Here is a 23735-nt window from a genome sequence, read left to right on the forward strand (position 1 = left end):
CTGGACTGTGGTTTCCCTCCTCCCATATGTTCATTTCATGTTGCCCATGTCATTGTTGTAATGCAGCCTGACATCGTTAATGAGCCCTCATAGAACATGAAGAAGGCGTTTCACCTATGACTTTACACAATTTTAAAAGAGTGAGAAGAGCGCTTTCTTCGGCATAGCATGGTCAGCGGTGTAGTACATCACAATACAGATAACACGTTCTAGCTGGCCGGCTGGTTACCTAATACTGAATAGTTAACTTTTAAATAATTACTGCTAGGCTCCTTTATTATTGATGGAAGTGCAGCCCACCGTAAATGACATTCATATCATTTTTTAATTTCTAAACCATGGTTACCCTCGACTCAGTGACCAAACAAATTTTGTCTATTTCAACGAGTTACGTGTGATGGATAGGTTGATTTGCTGCAAGCTTCTGTCAAGAAACCGATGCGCACATGTATACACGGTCGTCCACTTCCTAGAGCACCGCTCCGTGCAGCCTGCACTCCGCGCAGCGCCTCCCGCGGACGCCTGAGTAAATATTGGGCAGACGCGGTGAGAGCCGTTGGCGGGCGATACGAGGTTTTTCGTCTGCTACTGTGCGCAGGCAACAGCTGGTAGCAGCCGAGGGCAGCGTAGGGACGAGCTGCACCAGACGACAGAGCCAGAACACCCGCCTGCGATTCTCATTGCGCCTGCGCAGTAGCCGTCCAGGAGCCCGAGAGAGGGCGCTCTCCGAAGTGTTTCCCACATATGAGGAGCGATTGAGAAAAATGGGGGAAAAGCAGTGGGCTAGGAAAGTTCTCAGATACCTGTACATAAGGAATGTGGACACGAAATGGAGAAAGCGAACAAGAAAATTGACAAGCAAATATCTTGACAGCAGTAGGGGGGCTAATCTGCAATTATCGGTTAAGGAAAAGGTCAAAGAAACAGAGAGAGCTCTGAAAAAACACGGCTGCTGACGAAATCGGCAGTGGGAACATAAAGGGTCTTTAAACAGAAAATTGCCAAAGAAAATATCTATGATAAATGTAGGGGAAGCCCTTTGCTGTTTGAGGCCAGGACGAGAGTTTTGCGGACTAAGACATATAGAGTCAGGTACCGCGAGATAGACACGTTGTGCGTTCCGTGCGGAGAAGAGGAAGAAATTGCTGAACACTTGAAACATTTCTGTAAAGGGCTTCACCCTGCATTGGAAAGCAGCGGGGTTGATTTCTTCAAAGCATTGGAGTTTAATTACAGTGAAGGAAAAGTATATTTTAAGCGGGTAGGAGTAACCAGGCGAAAGAATCTGAATGGTGGCTAAAATTAAGACAAGAGTAAAATTTCACAAGTCATGGCAAGGTGGCTTGAACCACTTGCTCAATTTAAGGGGTTCAGCCGCCATCCATCCATTCATCCATCCATCCGTCCGTCCGTCCGCCCATTCAGCCGCATGGAGTGGTGGTCAAGTTGGAAGTGGACAACCATGTACGGAGGTCTTTCGTTTTTTTTTTCATGCAGGTAATGCTGACTGGAAGAATCGAAAATATCAGAGTTGTTGCTTGTGTCTTCCTTACATGCATATGCACGATATCGATGAAGTTTTCTTCTTGACCGACTCCTGTGCACCCATTAACACCGAGAAAATAAAAAAATCTTTGAAACAATGCCTCGTTGAGGGAGATAAGAAAATATAGCTTCGTAGATAGCATCAGCGTTGTCCCACGTTTCCTCACATGTGTTTTCGTCTATTAGAGAGCCTACGACATGCAAGCTATGCTTCAGTCGGCTGAGGTGAAACCGATCATAAAACGCCGATTGTAGACCCCGGCCGGCCAGACAGCCCTATAGTGCGGATAGAGCTCATTCTTCCCTCCGAAGACAACCACGCTTGCATCTATGGATTCGCAGGCCATTACTATCAAAATTCATTCTATACAGTACCTCGTAGTTATGATACACTGTCAGCGCGAATACAGGCCAAATTATTCGAGATATAGAATTAGTCAACAAAAATCCTTTTTGGTTCCGTCTTTTTATTTACCTCACTGTCTTAATCAGTCGTAAAGAGAGAAATTCGAGCCCTCAAGAAAATCATTCGGTTCCATGAACTGCTGAAAGAGGTCTCCTTCTCACCCTAGCGCAGAAACTATTCTTATTTGTTCAATTAACGATCGGCTGCCATCACTTTTGCCCAGTCTCTGGAAGCTACTGCTGTCTTAACATGCAACTCGTCACCTGTTCTTCGCGCTGCTTGTCTAAACGCAATCAATTTCATCTCGTTGATATTATATCGGATTCTGTAACCCAAGTTTTTCTGCAAATTCACGCACATCTCATCCTTTTCTTTCAGCATTACTGCTGTCATTTTACGTTCTGCACATCGCTGCATTAGAAAAGTTTGATTCCAATGTAATGTGAGCAAATCTTATGGTCGCTTTTTCTTATACAATTGATTTACTCATCGCAAACGTGAAGAGGGCACGAGAAAAAAAAAGCCTCATGGGCTTGGCGAGCCGCCCGAGACGTAAGGCGCCCGAGTACGTGAATTCAAAAAAGCACTGCCACAAGTCTCGTTTGAACTCATCTAGGAGAACACGATGTCCTCGCTAATTAAGGTGACGGCCGGGGACTCATTGATAGAAAGGAGCTTCCGCCTGGGTGGGACGCAACGGTTTTGTTGTAATGCGTCTCGCAATACAGCCTATAGTTTGGAAAATCCAACCTGAATATTTCGAACTACCCGATATATCGAACACCCAAATTATCCTCTTGGAAATTCTGTGTAAATTTATAGGGAAGCCGTGCTGTGTATGTCATTTCGCTGGTCGTTCGTTATTTGAAATGGCGGGCCGTGTCCCTGCAAATGGCGCTTTACGATCACTTTGCGCGTAGTGAATGCTCAGCTTCGCGGCCTTGAGCACTTGCCGGCAGCGCTAATTGTGCATTTGGGGTTTTGACGTCTCGGAGCGCCTCAGGCTATACGGGGCGCCGTAGAAGAGGTCTTTGGATCAGTTTAGGCTAACTGGTGTGCTTTAACGCGCGCTGAAATCGTACAGCGCACGTTCCTTTTTGTATCTCGTCTCCATCGAAATACAAGTGGCGCGGCCGGAGCCGAACCCGCGACCTTAGAATCAGCACCGGACGCCAAAGCTACTGAGCTACCACGGTGGGTTAAACCACGTGACAAGGTGCACATGGGATGTGCTTGAGGCTGCAGTTTGGCCTCTTGTGTGGAATTTCAACGCCACATCGCTGCCATGCACTGGAGCCACCCGATGTCACTAAAACCTAGCATTCGCATAGCATTCATCCCTTTTTTCGCTGCCGAAGGCGTCGCGAAAACCAACGGTGCCGTAGTTTTAATGAGCAGTTGCTTTATCTGTAGTGTACTAGTAAAGGTATTAAACACCTTATGATAGGCATTATCTAATTACGAAGCCCTGTTTGCTGCGGGTTCTATGCGAAGCAGTTTAGGCCTAGCAACTCTTAGCGAGCAGTGCGTTGCCAACACGCCAGCGGCCGGAACATCACTGGCGTGAGCACAACGTGTGCTAGCTATAACGAACTTTTAGATCCGCTTCGATTTCAATATATCCGGGTTCGACTCTATGTCCACGTCTTCACCAACTCAATCAACAGTTCACAAATTACAGTACCACCCGCTCAAAACTATGCAGACTGGAGCGCTGTAACTTGCACACCTATGATGCATTATAATATAAAGCAGTGTTGCCTCTGTAATTCCTGTTAGTCTTAACAACCATTTCCAATATTTACATTCCGAGAAAAAGCCTACCATGGCAGTAAAATATGTGATGTCGCCTTGTGTAACGTTTACCATGACAGAAAACGGAGAATTCGATAACACTGCTGCGTATTCTGTCCCCAAAATTTCGGCAACTTTGATTACCTCCAATGAAAAAGAGCACGCTGGCCCATAGGTTGACCGCACCTTCTGAGTGAAGCACTTCCGCCAACATGTAGGCTTCTAATATTCCCATCGGAGCGAATGCGAGCACGAACACGTACAGGGCCACTGGAACAAATTACATGGAACACTGTCAGCAATTTATTTTCAGCGTAGGAAGAATACAGTGCACCTTGCGGGGGAAAAAAACTTCTGCCAACATTACTCACATTTCTAAAATATGCAAATAATGACCATAATTTAGTCATCCTCTCCAAACTTCATCACAATTTACTCTCAGCGGAGGACGATCATGTCATTGTATAGCACTTTACAGGAACAAAAGTAATACAATATAAATTCGTATAATATACATTGATACACTGATATTTATGTAGAATTATAAAACACATTGATAAAAATATATTGATAAAAATATACTAGTCGCCAACATTTCGCACTCATCAAAAACAGGGAAGTAAAACAACTGATGTTGTGCCATTGTGCCAACTAGATAAGGGTGCCCACTCAAAATCTTTACTAAGTAAGCTGCACATATTGTAGTCAGCACACAGCTCCGGCTCCAAATGGACAGTATTATCAATAACAGGACGCTAATACGGGCGATTTTCATTGCGAAATAATACCACGTTTACAGGCACTACGTACCCAGGCTGTATACAAAAGACCGTCACCAATCACTCAAACGGCAAAGTTGAAAATAAGAAATTTTAAGGAAGATTCCGGCACTAGCTCATGCGAAATTTGAGCGCAGCTCTGTCGGTGTTTTCATTTTTCGATATACTGAGGTAAAGAAGTCAAGTGATACGTGCACGTATCACTCGACTTTTACAGTTAGAAAGCACTATTTTCCGCATACAATCTTTCCTCAATAAACACTGATCTCCCAAACTTTTGTTAGTCATGAGGGCTTTGAGGGTGACTCCGTGGTCTAAATAGTGGATAGAAATATGTTCAACCTGCTGCACCAATGCCTGGTTATCGAAGACGGGATCGATACATGTGCTTCGCGAGGTCGTCACAGTAGCAGGAGGAAACGGCATGGTCCAACATTCACGGACAAAAAAATTGAGTATTGAAAAATTGTAAGATAGTTTAAAGAAAATATTCAAGGTAATGGTCCACTCTTCTGATGTGTAGAAAAATGTGTTCATTAAAGTGTTTCCATCAATCGCATCGACTAGTTAACGCTGCCTTATAAAACTAATAGGGGAGGATTTGGACGACAGCAAAAACGTTAATAGCGGAAAATGCAATCCTGCCGACGGGAGATCTGCGAATATATTGATTTATTGATTGGTATTGCCGCCAGGTTTTCCCGGGGGGCGCTTTGAAGAAACAGAAGTGAGAGACGCGTGTTCTCTTGCAGCTGGGACACTGCTTCACTGTTTGCGGCCTGCGCAAAGCTCTTTGGGTTCTGCAACCTATTTGTGACATTTTGTGGTGGAAGTGCGGGGTAAATCACTCTGAAATATGTCGCACACCCCTCTCAACACCGAGGACCCCAGTCCTCTTCCTTTCGACAAGCCAGTTCACCGGGTCAGCAGCCGAAATCTTGGACTGCCCCCGGAGGAGCTCGGGCTATTGGAGACTACCTCGACGCCTGGCCGACTGCCTAATGTGCTCAGGCCAATCGACCATGCATGCCAATCAGGCGCTTCTTTGGTTTGTGCGCGTATTACTGCGGTTTTATCGCCGACTTCTCCAAGATCGCTGAACCCCTCACCCGTTTAACGCGTGACGATACATCGTTCGTCTGGCCTGCCGAGCAACAGGCTGTTTTCACAGAGCTGCGCCTACGGCTGCACACTACCCCTGTGCTGGCTCACTTCGATGAGGAGGCTACTACCGAGATACACACCGACGCTAGCCACATCGGGCTTCGTGCCGTCCTCGTTCAACATCAAGAAGGCGTGCAACGTGTGCTCGCGTATGCGAGTCGCACACTCTCGCGCACCGAAATCAACTACTCCACCTGAGAAAAGGAGTGCCTCGCTGTCGTCTGGGCCATGATGAAATTTCGGCCTTATATCTATGGCCGCCATTTCAAAGTGGTCGCAGACCACCATTCCTTGTGCTGTCTGACCAGTCTCCGGGACTCATCAGGCTGCTTAGCACGCTGGAGCTTCAACTTGAAGAATTTGATTACACTACTGCATATAAGTCCGGAGGTAAACACGAAGACGCCGACACGCTCTCACGCGCACCCGTAGAGCAATCTGATGACAGCGCAGAGGATGACAATCGTTTCCTACGCGTGATGAGCAGTTCGGACTTGGTGGCAATGCAGCGTGCTGACACTGACCTGAGGTCTGTCATGGATCACCTGAAGGGCCATGCTCCCAACGTACCTCGACACTTTTCCCGCCACTTGTCCTCGTTTTGCATTCGCAATAGCGTACTGTACAAGAAAAACTCCAGCAACGGTGACCGGACCTCCCTCCTAGTCGTGCCATCAGACCTCCGCGACGCCATCCTATCGGCGTGTCATGATGAACCTACCTCCGGCCACTAGGGATTTGCACGCACGCTCGCTCGAGTGCGTCAGACCTGTTATTGGCCTAAACTTGCAAATTCCATCCATCGCTACGTAAGAAGTTGCCATTAGTGCCAGCGTCGTAAGTCACCACCGTTGAAGCCCGCAGGTTTGCTCCAACCAATTGGGCCACTTCGCAACCTTTTGACCAAGTCGGCATTGATCTCCAGGGCATATTCCATATGTCGTCTTCTGGGAATAAGCGGATTATAGTTGCGACTGATTATTTGGCACGCGATGCGGAAACCAAGGCGCTGCCGCGCAGTACATTCTCTGAAATCGCGCACTTCTTCACACACCACATTGCTTTTCGACATGGCGCCCCGTTCTCCGTCATCACCGATAGGGGCACCGCGTTTACAACGCAGCTCATGCACGAGGTGTTCCAGCTGAGTGACACGAACCACCGCAAGACTACTGCATACCACCCGCAGTCAAACGGGCTCACGGAGTGCCTCAACAAAACCTTAGCGGACATGCTCGCAATGTACGTCGACGTACAGCACAAGACTTGGGACGAGATCCTCCCATATGTGACGCTTGCCTATAACACGGCGATTTAGGAAACTACCCGCTTTACGCCGTTTCGCCTCGTATGCGGGCGTGATGTACAAATTATGCTAGACACCATGCTTCCGTGCACCCCTGACGACCAGGCGCTCACGCCAGACGCCGAGGAATTTACCCGGCACGGGGAGGAAGCCCGCCAACTGGCCGTATGCACATCCACCGGCAGCAGGCAACGGATGCACACCGCTACAACCAACGACATCGATATACCGAGTACAACCCCGACGACAAAGTGTGGGTATGGACACCAGTACGTCGCCTAGGCCTGTCGGAGGAGCTCCTTAGCCGCTACTTTGGAGCGTACACAGTTCTGCACCGCGTCACGGATGTGACGTATGAAGTCCTCCCCGATGGCACTCTGCCGAGTCTGCGCCGTAGACCTCAGACTAAGGTCGTGCATGTACTGCGTATGAAGCCTTATTTTACGCAGTAACGGGCGCCTCTTTCGCGTTTTCTTTGGTTTATTTTTGTCTGCAGCCGTTCGGCGGCCCTTGATCGTTTGTTCGCTTCTTTTGCTTACTCGGTTCGCTCCAAGTGCGCCCACGTTTTAGCTTCCTTTTTTTGGGGGGGGAGGGGGAATAATGCCACCAGGTGTCCCCGTGCGGCACCTTGAGGACAATGAAGGGAGAGACGTGCGTGCTCTTCCAGCTGGGACACTGCTTCACTGCTTGCGGCCTGTGCCTAGCCCTTTTGGTTCAGCAACCTTTGCGTGACACAATATTGAAATCTTACAATGTATGAAAAAAATTGCGTTCTTAAATTCTTTCCCGCTCAAAAATGCTTTTGTCCAGAATTGCTGGGTATGATTCTTGCTTATATTAGTACAATGTTCTTGCTTGTTTTTACATCTACGTTGAAGTCCTCCACTATATACTAACATTCCAGTGGATCGATGTGCGTTTAATGCGAGGTGCAGGTAGCGCACGACGTCTTTGGTGAGATCTGTAAGCGAGAAGTAGGTAGTTACTACTAGCGGCGGCGCGTTTAGCCGCTGCACCTCTAGATTCTGGCGTTGCCGTCGCTGAGCCTCTGGTCGGGCAGCTCGTTTAGCCGCAGCGGCAGAGAAGCACTTCCACCGGTGAAATTGCTCTTCCTCAGAAAGAACTGGCTGAGACTATTTTGTACTGTGTTATATAGCAGACGGTTTATACTAGGCAGACCATGCTGTGATTGGCAAGGTCGACGCGTACAATCTACCGCGTTTAGCACGTTTCACAGCGTGAGGAGCGAAGTCGCAAAAAGGACGGGACTGAGGCAGGCGACAACACAGGGCGGTACTTCAAGTAAATGGTTATATCCGTCAATTTTGAAAGGGTCTTCAGGTTTTAGCTTTTTCAGATGGGCTTGCAAGAAACCTCCTGCCTTGACCGTGCCACCTTCCTCTCTTTGTTACAATCGCCCTGAATGGAGAAGCATCTTTATGGGTCTGCGCCGTAAAGAAGATGTGCAGTACATCAGACGCTTCCCTACAGCAGCATTTTCAGCGTCAGCAGGCTCAGTCCCGTCTTGTGTTAAGTTGTCAGTACCGCCCTGTGTTGACGGCTGCATCAGTCCCGTCTTGTTTTGCGGTTTTGCTCCTCACGATGTCCTAGGAACTGGCCTACAAGCAAGTCCTTCTACGTTACATTTCACAGCACCGCCCGCCAATGGAGCGGAACGTGGCGGGACGGCGAGGAGGTAGCACATGGGTGCGGTTAGAACTACTCACGGTGTAATAATAATATGCTGGTACTACTACTTGGGAGAACGGAGGGAAGGGGGAGGGGATACACTTCTCTTCTGCCACCCTTTTGTGGGGCACTGCTTGGAGTGGGGGTTGGGGGCATGAGATAGGGGGGGATTTCACAAGCGAAGCGCGCAGTCGCAGCTGGCGCCGGTACTGCAGAGTCAGAAAAAAATGCCGAGTGCACTTAAGTCTGCTTACGTGCAGGAATGCGAAAGCATGGAACTTTCCAGAACGCGGGTTATTTTCCACGGCACATGTAGGCGTTGCATTTTTTGCTGCAGTTGAGCATTTCTTTCGTTAAATTTTTCTGCATTTTTACAGTTTTTTATTTTTTTATCTTTATTTTAAACTTTTTATCTACTTTTGTTTCTTTTCCTAGAGATTTGTTGGTTTTTTGTTTTCTCTTGTTTTTTCATTTAATCTAGATTTAAACTTTGTTATCTTTTTTTCCGTTTATTTTTATTCTACCCATCACCAAATATTGTCTAATGAATGACTAATTACTAATCATCCATTACTTAGTAATTGCTAAGAATAGATGGGTTATAGCAATGATGCCATTCATAACTTATAGTGTGACAGATTTCGAGGACCGACGGACGGACATCAATGAGCCATTGAAGGCTTTCGCCTCAATACTCAGGGTCGCGGTACTGCTCCCTAGGTTGCGCGTGCTGCCGCAGACAAACCTCCCTTCCCTAGCCACCCTACCTCCGCTCATGCAGTGGTGATGAACGACGGCGGACTAGGGTGCCTCAATGCGCGCGCGCGCATCGAAGCACCCTAAGGCGGACACCACTCTGGCGGTCATCTATGTAGGTATTCGAGGAAAAGTTTAAAGAAGATCGGAGAGGGGGTTTTTTTTAGTTCACCTTTCTTCGAATTTGTCGACATGTTTTCATCGGCCAATTAAAAATCATTTTCGCGTTCTAGAAGTACGACTTTTTCCGGCTACAGGAAAAAGATAAATGCTCAGAGAAAATTTCAGCCTCAAGATCTTACTCCTTCTTGACCCATTATTGTACTAAAAACACTATGTTCTATATTTCAGCAATATTCGCGATTTTTTGTTGTAAAATTATTAGAGCCGGAAGTTATTTTTGTATGGCCCCCAACAAGAAAGTTTGCGTACAACTGCTAATAACAATCAGGTTTCACAAAATTTATTTCACTGTAGGTATGCAAACTAGCTATATATATATATATATATATATATATATATATATATATATATATATATATATATATATATATATATATATATATATATATATATATATATATATATATATATATATATATATATATATATATATATATATATATAACCTTAATTCGCACCGTTCAAACTGACGAGGGAGAAGGCTTTAGCCTAAACCTCTTGAGACTCGGCGGCGGTCAGGGCGAAACTGATGGCTAAGCGTTGCTATTTTGCTTCGTGGTTGAATAATAAAGTCTCACAGGATTCTACATTTCTAATCGGGTCGTTGCAGGACGGGCAGGTCCAGACCATGTGTACTAGATCTGGAACGCTATTGCAGTGCATATATCTAGGATTAAAGACTTCCGGATGTCATTTACTGTACAGTTGAGGCCTGGGAAACACCCCGGTTTGCAATTTACTTCACGATTTTTTTTATTTAACGTTTCTTGCAAACTAACCACTAAAGCGTGCATATATCACCCACCTTGCCTAAGCTGCACGCGCTCCAGCGCCTTACAGCGCATGAGGCAATACACTGCATTGCCGTGAGCGCTGCTCCCTAGTCAATTTGGACAACACACAGATTGGTCAGTGGCGAAATTCGAAAGTGCGAGTCAGCCAAGCTGACGGTCGAAATCGTGAAAGAAAGGTCGCTCTAAGTCTAGGCCGAATACTCACCAGCACGCTTGCTGCACAAGTATTCTCATAGGTACTTTGACCCACCCGACATAGTGTCATTGGAGGCCGACTGAATGTTGCTGAAGTCAAAATCTATTCCACCTCGAACAACAGTGCATTTACCAGTTCATGAGCATGCTTTAGAGCGATGACTCACCAATCGTGCTGGCCTGCAGGTCGGCATATCTGAACGAATAGATGGCGAAACACGCGACGAAGGGCACCAGGTATTGGAAGAGCAGATCAAATAGGAAGTGAGTGGCGACGTAGAGAGGGCCGGAGACGCCTGTCATGAGCTGCAGCTCGCGCATCCCGCTCAGAGACTCCGTGACGGGGTAGTGGACAATGCAGCACAGCGTCAAGCACAAGATGCCAGGCAGCAGGCCAGGCCACCACTGTCTGTTGATAGCAATCTTGGAGAGGGCTTCCCGTCTCTTGAGCTCCACTGGTGAGGCATCATCGCCCTGCAGCTTCACGTGCTGTGCCATCTTCCCTCCGCTGTGGAAGGACACGCTGGTGGTGAAGCGGGCCTTGGGCATGTCAGAGCCAGTGCGCAACAAGGCCGTGTCAATGTGGTTCAACAGAATATTGAGTGACACGGGGCTCGCTTGGTTGTACCAGCCTTCCACCCTGCGCCGTAGAAGAGCAGCGAAACCTCACACATACTGTGCGTAAAGCGCGACAAGGACAACCTTATTACTCCCTTATTACTGAGGGGATGGGGATGAGTTGGTTCCAAGTTGTCGCCAGCGTGTGTTTTGTAAGTAGTGTTTTGCAGAATGATGAGGACGGTATATGATACGGGCTTTGCCTGTAGTACTGTTTGACGGTGCATTAGCCGAGGGGATCATTTCGTGTGCCCTTGTGGTTGTGGGTTGGGGAGGTCTACCACTTGCGCCTGGATGCTACGTTAGTGAGGAAACGCATGCCACCACTCATTTGCAGGGATGCCTTCATGCCCAGGGTCCCATATAATGGTGATTAATTGCTTTGATGCTGGCAGTGGACAGTATGTGGGCTGAAGATGAAGGAGCGATACCCTTATGGAGCAGCACGTATGCTGTTCAGGAGTCAGGAGGATGCAGATGTATGTCATAATCATAGATATGGTCAGGAGTTCTGCCTGTGCGATCTTCCTGGTTCTGAGGGTTGCTGCTCCAGGGGTAGCGCCGGCGTCCACGCAAGCGGTTGTGTGTGTGGTTGCTGTTTCAGGATGCGGTGCTGCATCCGTAAATAGCATGTTTTGTGTTGTATATTTTTGCGAGGTAGGATGGACGCTTTCTTGCTACATTTGCGGTAATCTGGGTTCATGTTTCGAAGGTGTGGTTTCACTTGTAGGTTGTATTGTAGGTGAGGAGTGAGGGTTGTTAGCTGGGCCACGTAGGCATTTGGTGGCTTGTAACCCAGCATTTTGAATAAGTGGAGCCCAGCGGATGTTTCTCTTAGTCTGCGTTGCTGATCGATAAATAGCCATCACTTATTTCCTTTACGTTTTTTTGTGTTCCCCCCGCTGTAGCAGTTTGGTGGTGTTAGCGTGTAGAGGTAGGTGTAGCGCTGCCGTGACAGCCGTTTGGTCGAGTGTGTTGAGTTTTAGTTAGTTCTATTGTCGTGAAGCGGTGATGTGTTAAGTGATACGCCAATCTATGATTTGTGCGTCTATGATGCGCGGAAGATATTTTTCCTTAGGTCCGTAATTTTGTATGGAGACGTGTATAAAGAGATGTAACCGCTTCCAACGTCATTGTCGCCGTGCGCTGAGAAGGAAATGCATATGCGTAATTGTATGTATGCGTGCTGCAGCTTCTTGCTAGTGTGGATAGGATGGGGTCGTGGCTGACGTTGTCGAAGGCTTTCCGTATGTCTGGCGCCAGTATTGATCTGGTGGCGTGTTTGTGTACCTGGTTGTTTAGTGTATGGTTTCCATGAGGTGCAATAGTATGTCTTGTTATAAAGGTGAAGTCGAAAGCCGAGTTTAGTATGTGCAAAAGTGCTGATTGGTTCGAGGTGTGATTGTAGCCATCGTAGCACGATATGCTAGAATAATTAATTTACCTCCACAGACACTGAGGATGAAGGACGGTGATTTTCGAGTGAATTCGGTTTGCCTGGCTCAGGTTACGTAAGAGTAATTGTTGTGACAAACGCCTTTAATTGCACTGATCCTGATGCCAATAATGATCAAAACAATCAACATTTTGTCCATTATTGATTCCTAATTATTATCTGTTTGATTAACTTTTCTAATTTCATCACTTTGCTACTTTGCCTTCACGAAGAGAAAAGGGTTTTTTAACTTGTAATACTGCGAAAAAGGATTTCGCTTAGCGCATTTGCGTTTAACTGGAAACTAGCTTTTGTTTTCAGACATCTTTTCAGCGCAGTGACAACATGGCGGCACTTCTCTTTTGTGATTAAGCGGTTGTGGGTAAGCAGTCGGTTCGCATACTCTTCCACCTCATCTCACGTCCTCTATTTTGCGTTGCAACATTGCGCACTCTGCTCGCATCCCACCGGCGAAGCACTCACTCAGTGCCGGTGTCGGACACACCGTAGGCGTAGTGCGTGTAGTACGAGGCAAAGTCCCTGCGCGCGAATTCCACCAGTTCTTTCGTGGCGTTCGTCATCGGAGTGACGGAGAGCCCCTCGCTTTTGGCGAGATCCTCGAAGTGGCGCGTGAAGTCTGTGGCTGGTGTAGCTTGTAGGAAACAGTGGGCACCGCGAAAGTGAGCGCTGCTCTGCAGCTCCAGGTTCGACACTGAGAGCGGCGGCTCCGAAGTTCTAGTTCGGATGGGCTCCCAGTGGATGACGAAAAGCGCCACTGTGCCGAGCCAGCTGATGAGGATGGAGAGAGGAGAGCGGGACCAGTAGAGGAACCGCTTCGTCAGCAGGCCACGTACTCGCTGTGTTGAGCTGGGATAGGTGGCGACACCAGAGCACAAGGTCGTCTGCACTGGCGGAGAACCTGCGCATCATCGGGACACGAAGCGGCTCTGACTTGCAGGAACGCAGCGTTTAAAAAGTTACAGGATCTCAAACTTTGGTATGGGAAAAACTGAGGCTTACAGATGTCAAATTTTGGTCTTTTAAATGTTGCCTTGTAATTATTGCACGTATCTCGGTTTAAGTGAAATTTCCAACAGATTTTGTTTCTGATAAAGAAGCATCGACGGCAATGCCAAAAATATATTTACAAACATTGCTGCTGAAATTTTGGAACACCCAGGATTTCACTTATAAAAAAATGAAAAAAAAAATGTTTCACGGCATCTAGATGTCAATATAGCAATTTGCATATATCACCAAGATTAAAATGACCGGAAAGTCGAGTAAAGAAAATATAATCTTTAAAAAAATTTCAGCCACTGTTTCACCATGGGAGACTTATGAATGGAAGGGTCCATTTGGTATTAAGACAACCTTTTCAGTAAATTTGTTCTCGCAGTTATCGCATTTACCTCGATGCTACTGCACACTTTGAGGAATTAATGGTCTAGAAAATGGATTTACGATAATATCAAGAGCCAGTTACACCAAACTCATGACCTATTTTTGCAAAATTGTTGCAGCTGTGTACTTGCAGCCAGAATTAAAGCACACCATAGTTATGTAGCGCCTTCCACAGATGACCGAGGCAAGCTCCACTCTTTGCGAATCAACCTCAAGCGTATAGAGTGCAAGCTCTTTTCCGACACACAATTACGGACAAGGAAACGATCTTCAGCAAGGTCGCATGGCAGGCTGTTCTAAGCTTAGACTCATCATTAGCTTTTGCAGCATGCAGCGGCGCCAAGACTGCTCTCTAGTGGGACACTAAGTATTATTGGAGCAGTAATCAGAGGACGTGATCAGGAACCATCTTCGAAACACTGGTCGCAGAATGGCATGTACATCATCTGCATGATATGCACATCATCTACTAGCGCTCGGTGATAATACACAGCCAACTTGTCAACTAACTCGGCTGTGTGTCAACCCCTGCCACCCAGGTTTTAGTTGCCTCCACCCTTGTGCCACTGCATGAGGTTACGCAGCGCTGTGCCCATACATTCCCACACATGATTTGTGCAGTGTTCCTTGTCTACATGATGAAGCAATTGAGTTTAGCATCTTGAATGTCACTGAACGTGAGACGGTCCCCATCGCATAACATGGTGGCGTAGCGAAGGCTGCGCCCTGCCCAGAAGCAAACCGCGTCGGCTGGTTTCTTTTGAGAAAAATGGCGCAAGTGAGAGGCGAAAGCTTCAACCACTGAGCACTTCGCGTGACCAGTTTCAGCGATATTCATCGTGAGGGACCCCCCAAGAACCAGACGCATTGAAGCACTGCTGTATGTTTGCGGAGGCGGATGGGAGTGGCGATACTTTTGCTTACTCTTTCTGCCTTATAAAGCCTCTTTCCAGCGAATGTAACCTCTTTGCCCTTAAAATGCAGTCGTCTACCGACACAGGTCAACACATATGTACCTTGAATGTACTTGTAGTACGGAGATTTTACTTAGCGTTTTTTTTGTGTGACATACAAAAAATGAAGAGGACAGCTGCCGTTGAAAAAAGAAAAAAAGCGCACTTTCTCTTCTGCCAACAGCATTCCGGTATTGGGAAGGTTGTTATGAAGTTCACATGACCGCAGCAGAGAAATAAGATAGAGGCATGGAGCTCTATTTTCTCCCAGATAAAAGGACTTCATGGTGGAACGAAACTTACTCTCAGCAGGACTACCCTCGGTGTCTTGACTGTCCACCACCGTCCAAAGTTTGTTAATTCTGAAAAAAAAAACAACGTGGATTTAGAAAGAGTGATTAACATCTTTCGGAGACTTGTAATTTCAGCAGAAGGCTCATTATGTTTTGTTACGCCGCCACGGAGACTAAGTGGTTATGGTGCTTGGCTGCTGACCCGAAAGAAACACGCCGGCTCGATCCCGGCTGCAGCGGCCACATTTCAAAGAGGGCGAAATGCTAGAGGCCTGTGTGGTGTACGATGTCAATGCACAGTAAAGTGCCCCAGCCAGTCGAAATTATAGCTAGCCCTCCACAACAGTGCCCCTCAAAGCTTGAGTCGTTGGGACGTTAAACACCATATATCAAACCTTTTTTTTGAGAGAAATGGGCTGCAAGAAATTTAATTTCAGAGGAACCAATCTCCCTCCACCTACTTGCACCAGTTCTCAGCTGCGGTTTGCTTGTTGTTGTTTGTTTGTTTTTATGTTGCACCTTTAGCCACAGTATTCTCCCCCCCCCCCGGAATAGTTTTTTTTTACCTTGGTTTGCATTCTTTCGCCGCAGAATACAATCGTATCGTATATCAGTTTTTCACATTATGTGCCCCTTCCAAATTCATTTGCGCTCGCAGTTTGCTGCATTATATAATGTTCACTCGATGTCGTTATCAATTATACGCTGCTCTCTGATTTTCTAGTGTTACCTTCATCATTTTCTTCTACATAAGAGGATGCGCTGTTATACTTCAAATGTCAAGACTTTGTTAGCTCCCATTTTTCGTCCCCATATATGAGTACAGGAAGGCTGCTATTCTGATGTAATTTACTTGCAGGCTTTTATTGGTCGTTACTTACAACAGCATGGTGCCTCTCCAATTCACTACTACCCAATCTTTTTTGCGCAGTAATTTCGTTCTTATTATCTGGATCTGCGCTCCCTAGTCGCCTTAGCTTTACATATATTCTCAATAACTTTTATGCCCCCCGTCGAAAGTGAACTCACCCTTTGAGTGTAATCTTGAAAAACTTTGAATTCAATTGTGTACTTGACTATTTACTCGAAGTTTCCATGAATGCGTAGTCGTTTATCCTCTGGAATATTTACAAAGGATTTATAATCGCCAGCTAAGATGTTAGTACATTGTGGCTTATATCCTAATGCGACTTCTTAAATGAATCCTGCTAATACATCTAGGAGGTATGCTGCGAATAAGAGGAAGACATTGTGTTCCCATGCTTCATACGCCTCTGCTTGGTGACATCTTACTTCTATATAGCAATATGACCCTTGCGCAAATTATGTGGACATTTTCGGCATATTAAAGTCGACCCGCATTTAACCCTATTTTCAGAAAACCTGAATATTATGTTTCTGCTAGCATACTTTCAAGACTCAATACGCCGACATATACCGTCAACTCGTCGACATATACCGAATTTGAGATTAATATCGCAAGATGCTTGCGTGCGAATTCATTCAAGCAATAATGACATTGAAACTCTACGCAACCCCCATCAGCCACACCGACCTCTCCCTCAATTGTTCTCGAGAAGAGCTGTCCGCATGCCTTGTGAATGCGCTCCATCTCGTTGTCTTGATGGTGAGGATGAATAATTTTTTTTAGTTCAGGGAAATCGGTGGCTAAAATAGACAATGCAAGGCACAATGAGGTCAGAGACCTATTTACCAGGCATTTCACGCGCGACAATCCTAGCACCTGGCCAGAGGAACGCCTGTCCCATTGTTTCACCTGTGTACGGTACCCGACGGCGCCGGGGATCGAACGCCGCACCCTCCGCATGCAAAATGGATGCTCTGATCACTAGGATACCGCATTGTTGCGACTGCTAGTCGTTTATTGTGTTGTTCAGAGGAAGCGAATTGTCAGACTGCTCGTAAACTTTCATTGGTCATAATCTCCTGTATACTTAATGATATTCTGAGAATGAATTTAAGAGTTCGGTATATGTGGTCCACTTCCAGTTTCGGACGCATAAAGGCGCTCTTTCCATTTGCATTTGGCGGTGTAAAACTAAAAACCGGCCGCACCTTGCTTTGCACATGGCGAGGCGTGCACCTGTCATTTCTTACCTTGCAAAACGTGTCAGCAAATGCAAAGCAAACAAATAAATTCTGAGGGCACTTAAGTTGGAATGCGAAATCATGAAACTGTTTAGAACGCCGAGCTTGTCCGCGGCGCCTATAGTAGTTTTTACTTTTTATTTTCGTTTAATTTTTTATGTTTTTTATTTTTATTTTTGTGCTTTTTATTTTTCTTGCAAGTTTTCATTTATTTTTCTATTCTCACCTTTGATAAATCTTATTTTTTATTTTTATTTGTGCTTACTTTATTTTGAATTATAATTTCTTTTTAAAATTTCGTTGTTTGTTTTTACTAATTACCAAATGATGATTAGTTAACTATTTAATAATCACCCATTACTTACTCAGGGCTATGAGTGTGTAGGTTATAGCAATTATGCCACTGATGACGTCATAGTGTGGCAGATTTCGCGGACGGGCGGACGGACAACGATGAGCCATTAAAGGCTTTCGCCTTAAAGCACTGCCGAACGCTATCGATGGGCTTCGCAGCAGAAAAGTTCAGACAGACCAACGTCAGCCTACTTGATGTACACGTCCGCCACCGTAGCCACGGTGACACCGAAGCTCTCGATTCCCAGATCCTCGCCTTGCTCCTCCAATGTGCGGAACATGTCGGCGAAGCCGCTGTGTTCGATGGTCTGGAGCGCTATCGTCAAGCTGCCCAGTTTAACGTCTTTGACGATGGCCTCCGGCGCTGTCTTCTGCACCACTTCCAGCGTGCGCTCCGCAACAAATTTTTCGGGGACCGTGCTCAGGTTGATTGTGTAGCCAACGCCTGCAGCGGCATATCAACAGTAGCAATGCGCCCTGTGCTTCTTGTGCACACCATCATACTTTCTAGAGCAACAGCTCTACTCAACGCAAAAGTCGAGCATCTTTGTCCGGTGCAAAACTCTGACCTTTAGCCATCCTCAAGGTCAAACCTTCAAAGTCAAGCCATAGCCGCAGAAGTGATATATCATTCGATATCTAATGCAGAGTACAGTTTAGCTGTACTAATTGCGCATCGGTATCGATTACGCTGTTCCGGTGGGGTCAATTACCGATTATTAGTTAATTGTGACTAAAAATTGAAGTTTATGCTGCAACGTCGAGTCATACATCGCTTGATAGCTTATATCGAGTACAATTACATTGTAGCAAATACACGTCTTAATTGCCGTTAATCAGTTAACTGTGAGTAAAATTTAACTTAATGGCACAATGCCAAGTCATATATGATCGACGAGTTGAATCCGAAGATATATATCGTCATACAGTTATCGCCCAATCTTGGATGTAAGAACGGTTAAACCCCTATAATTTTTTTTTAACATTCGCAAAATTGAATGCCACCTGATTGCGCTAAACGACTAAATTCATAGTTTTCGCTGCCTGCGCTTTCCGTGCAGGATATAAGAATCGCAGGTCCAGGAAGGCAGGTAGTAAATAGCCTGAAACATAAGTGACCTGAGCTAAAAATTACGCCGACGATAGAACACTTCGCGTCAGGAGGGGACAGCAGGCGTCCTGCCTTGATTGTTTATTTTTTCGTATTTTCTGCGCCTGGAACTTACGTTTCAAGCATGAACCAACTTGCTTAAGGCGATATTTTGATTAGAAAATACCGCCTATCTTTTTGTAAGGGAGCACTGTACGCACGATTAATTATGCACAGGGCCGAGTGCAAACAAGACCACGCAGGTAGGATGGCACAACGCATGTTTCCTCGTTGCTTTTTTTTTTTGGCAGAGGTTGAAACAGCTTTGATTGTTTTGCAGTGCAACAGCGTAACGGCACGAGGTCAATGGAAGAGAAGGGACGAGACAGCGCTGTCTCGTGTTGTTATCCTCGTGGCTTTGCGCTGTTGCCCTACCTGTACAAAACATGTCTGGCCAACGTGTCCTCCAGTTCATGTTGTGCAGCTTCGATGGAATATGTGCGGGACTTTCTTGGGTGTTTCTTCCGGAATATGATAACAGCAGGTAAAAAAAAAACTCTAATTCTGGACGACCATCGTTTTAGTGCACGGGCAGATAGAGATACGGTTCTCTACTAAGGCCTCAGAAGAACAAGAAGGGGAAGATGTATTAGTGTAAAATCAATATGTACGCAAGGAGAGCTCCTGCATTAATGAAAGTAGCAGAGGAGAGAGTAAGGAAAAAAAACGCTGCAGGCTGGCGCGGCAAGTTCTTTTTCCGCACTAAGTTGCAAGTCTTACAGATTGGAGGCCAAGACAGATGAAACGAGCGGCAGCTACCTAAAAACTAAAAGGGAACGAAAGTAGCGGTACCTGCACCAATGTGTGTATGCCTGAGGAGGAGGAGGAGGAGGAGGAGGAAAGGCAGGGAGGTTAACCGGAAGAATAATCGGTTTGCCACCCTACACGGAGGGAGAACGGGGTGAGCGGATAAAAATGAAAGAGAAAGGAGAGTCGCTATGAAAAGTCAGCGTTCGTTAAAGTCACAGCCTATCGTGCAGGCCAGAAGTTCGCAAGAAGCGCAGAAGCGGTGTATACCTGAAATCCGCAGTAAAGTAAAGAGTGGAAGAGGAGCTAAGGAACGAGGTGAGAAATAGGCGCCGCTGTGGAAGGCTTGCAAAGAGCAGTGGTCCGCAGATCAGGATGAACTGAAAAATGGACAGGTGCGCGAATTGTTGCGGTAGTCCACCATTGACAGACACGAGTGCGTTTTTTCGACTGCACAGAAAAAAACGTTGGCCTTACGAATATACAAAGTGCAAAAATATCGAATGGACTATTGGACACGCTTGTTATCAAGGTGAGAAAATATCACATGCTACATAGGCTGAAGACTTCTCCAAAGGCTAGTTGGTGCGAAATGAGTGTGCACCAAATAGACGAAGACATAGGCATAAAAGGAATAGAAACGACTGTTACTATCCTCTCCCCTTTCTACCTCGATCTTCGTGTATTAAACACAGGTATTTAATATATATATATATATATATATATATATATATATATATATATATATATATATATATATATATATATATATATATATATATATATATATATATATATATATATATATATATACCCTGGCTGTGATAGCAATCAAAAACAATCAGAAGTCATCTTTTTTAATTGTGTAAAAAAGTGGATACATAGATACGGCTAGGTGCACGATTGCAGATTAGCATACGAAAGTGGATTTCACTACGATCGATCGCTTGATGCGCAGGAACTCAGCCAGTTTTCGTGTGTCGGTGCAATGTGCGAATTCAGCCCTTAATAGGTGTATCGAACCATGCCAGGCCACACCTTATGCCGCCTAGAAAGATGACTGAGAAAGATGAAGCACCGCCGCGCACACGAGTTCGCACTTCAGAGAGATTTACCTGGAGGTCCCTCTCTCCACGTTAGTGCTCCCGTTAAATCTGCCACTGTTGTTATCCGTTCAGTGCGAGCGCCAGATGATTTGCATCGGGTTCAACTTGTGGGATTCTCCATGATTACATAATTGCAACTGGCAAGTTAATTTGCTAGCCCTTTTAAAATTCTTCGACCTCTTCTTTGTTCACCAGAATCCTGTCTGTTATCTAACTTAAATATTCATCTGTCGTTTTTCATCAATACATTTTTCAAAATTCTCGCTTGGCGCTAATATTTTGTCGCAATCTGCTATGAGAATTTTCTTGTTTATGCACTACACCATGGTAAGTCCCCCGTGTGGGTATGTACTACGTTTTAAGAATAAGAAGAAGATGGCTTCGGTCGGACTGTCTGTCTGCTGCGCTGCGCGCCGTTCTGTCCGCCGTGAATTCCATCCGCTGTTTTATTTGTGCTCAAACCCCCTTTCACTTGATGATGTGCGGATTGGCTGACGACCTGCAGCTTCGAATCCTTACGCTGCCGATCGCGACCATGCCTGAGGATTCCAGCCCCAGTCCTGCCCCTCCGCCACCGACCGGCGTCTGCGCGGGAGCTTTGCGCCAGCGCGATGCTGCTGTATTCAGCTGTACCAGAGACCATGACGTCGAGGACTGGTTGACCTCATACTAGCTGGTTAATGCCCACAAGAAATATCGCGAAGGTCTCAAACTAAACAACGCCATCTTCTACCTTAGGGACGTTGTGAACCTCTTACGGAACCACGAGGCCGACATAACATCGTAGTCCGCCTTCAAGCGGAGTTTCGCCGACGAATTCGGCTGGCCTGCGGTGTGCAAGCTACGCGCTGAGCAACGCCTGCGTGCTCGGGCGCAGCTGCCTGGTGAGAATTTCGCCAATTATATCGAAGATGTTGGGGAACTGTGGAAGCGTGTGACGCTTCGACGGCCGAGCGAGCCAAGATCGACCACATTCTGAGGGTCATTGATGACGACGCGTTCCAGACGCAGAAGTCCAGCAGCCGTTTTTGGCGTCATCGCCCAATGCCAGAGCTACGACCAACTACGCAAGCGTCGTATTCTCGCTCTTCCTCCCCTATCGCACCCGCAGCATCCCCGGACATGTGACCCGCCTCTGTCGTAATCGCTTGCTCACTCGGCTAATTAATCTAACCAGGACGGCTACCATATGATAGGGCGATAATGAACTGGCCAACTTCTCAGAGTGGTAATAGGGTTAGTTCCATGTTTTGGGGAGTTCTGCAGCGTGGAGTAAATTTTAATAACGGAGTTCGTAGCTCTACTGATTAGCATACACCCATGCGCGGCCTTGCGGCTACAAAATGAAGCTTTTTCCTCAACTACGAAGCTTTAGTTTGTAGCCGCAAGGCTGCGGTTGAATGCGTGCTAATGAGCAGTATTCCCGTACGACCAATGCATCTGTTCCCTGCATTAGTAACGATGCCTGTAAGACAGAAAACAGCGATGTTTGTACGGCTGTCAACACCTCGAGGCCTGGTGCTTAGAATGAGAACCTTTTGTCCACAACACTACACCGACTGGAAACCACATCGTTACAGGTTAATGTTAAGTAATGACAGAACAATTCCATTCAGAGACTTTTCCTTTCCATTTCAAAAGACTACGCTGTTCTGCGCGACTGCAACATCTCTCACGAGCTCTTAGACAACGACATAGTTTTCGTTTTCTTTTCAGGTGACCATTGTTTTAGTGTTTATGCCCACAGCTCACTAATTTTTCCCCTTCATTTAGAGCACACAGGACAATATATCATTCTGGAATCGCAACACTTGATTTGCCTTTACAGTCCACTTTGACAAAATGCACCATGGAATTGGAAATTAGAGAAGAAACTAGCTAGCAGAGTTTTTGCGCTTGTTAAACCTAGTGCTACCAGGGAAACTCTGTTAAGCATGGTTACGAATCGTTTGGCGCCGTAGTCGGCCCGGCAAGCACCTCATCCATGGCGAGACTGAGCGACTGACTGTTTTACCCCCCCCGCCCTTGTAGTCCCCTGGTACAGCAAGTCACGTGTTATGACGTCACTTGCCACACCTCCGCTCCGCCGGCTCAATATCAAACGCGCACAAAACTTGACCTTGTAAGTTGTAGAGAGAAGAGTCAAGTTCTCGCTTTAATAGCCACTGCGGTACGCGTTCACCTAATTCGTCGAGGGTGCTAGCGAAGTGCGCCAATACGCACCACAGGCATTCTTCAGAAAAGCTGTGGAGCCAGCACCCAGGACCTTGCCAGTGGACATGATGATAATACGGTCCGCCAAGACCTCGGCTTCTTCCATGTCATGCGTCGACAGCAGGATGGTGGAACTGCTGCGGAGGCTGCTGATCAGGTCCCAAATACTTCGCCGCGTCTCGGGATCCATTCCGGTCGTCGGCTCATCGAAAATCAAAACCTGTGAAGTTAAGTGGACGCTAAGAAAAGTGCACAGAGTGGCCATTACAAGCGTTGAGCCGGATTTTAAGAAAGCAGATGAAATGATCGCTTGGATCAGAGTAGACCTTTTCGCTTTAACAGATGGTTAAACAATGTAGCAAGTAAAATACGACAAATTAAACAGACATCCCGCCTTTTTACTGCAGCTGAGATGTGGACGAATGTTTGGTGGAAAGCGGAAGTAGACAGGCTCAGTGCATATTCTGGCGCTTTTAAATTTTTTCTCGCAATGTAGTCATTGATTACAGAAATCCGCCCATTCAAACTCACGTGGTATAACCTGATACAGGCATTACCCTAGGAAAAGAAAACTCATTCCTAACACCCCGGCTGAAAGACTGTGGCGTAAACCTTATTCGAGGCGAGGAGAGGCTGCCGCAGGCCTTTATATTCACTGGTTCACTACCAAGAGTACCACAATCTGTTGATGGCTTGCAGACACTGATATAATTAACTAGGGTCAGAGTTAAAATACAGTTC

The 23735-nt window shown here is 46.3% G+C and overlaps 1 protein-coding gene across 1 annotated transcript in view; it reads right to left on the reverse strand.

Annotated features, from left to right (window-relative positions):
* Positions 1-23735, reverse strand: part of LOC144102598 (phospholipid-transporting ATPase ABCA3-like) — a 94548-nt gene that overhangs the window by 44481 nt on the left and 26332 nt on the right. The window contains exons 10-15 of the mRNA XM_077635826.1: positions 23004-23214; positions 17970-18222; positions 15325-15383; positions 13148-13583; positions 10779-11251; positions 3890-4015 (exon numbers count right to left, since the gene is read on the reverse strand). Of these exons, the coding sequence (XP_077491952.1) occupies positions 3890-4015; positions 10779-11251; positions 13148-13583; positions 15325-15383; positions 17970-18222; positions 23004-23214 (1558 nt within the window). The remainder of the gene's footprint in view (positions 1-3889; positions 4016-10778; positions 11252-13147; positions 13584-15324; positions 15384-17969; positions 18223-23003; positions 23215-23735) is intronic.

The sequence above is a fragment of the Amblyomma americanum genome, chromosome 8 (assembly GCF_052857255.1).
Source record: "Amblyomma americanum isolate KBUSLIRL-KWMA chromosome 8, ASM5285725v1, whole genome shotgun sequence".
Lineage (NCBI taxonomy): Eukaryota > Metazoa > Arthropoda > Arachnida > Ixodida > Ixodidae > Amblyomma > Amblyomma americanum.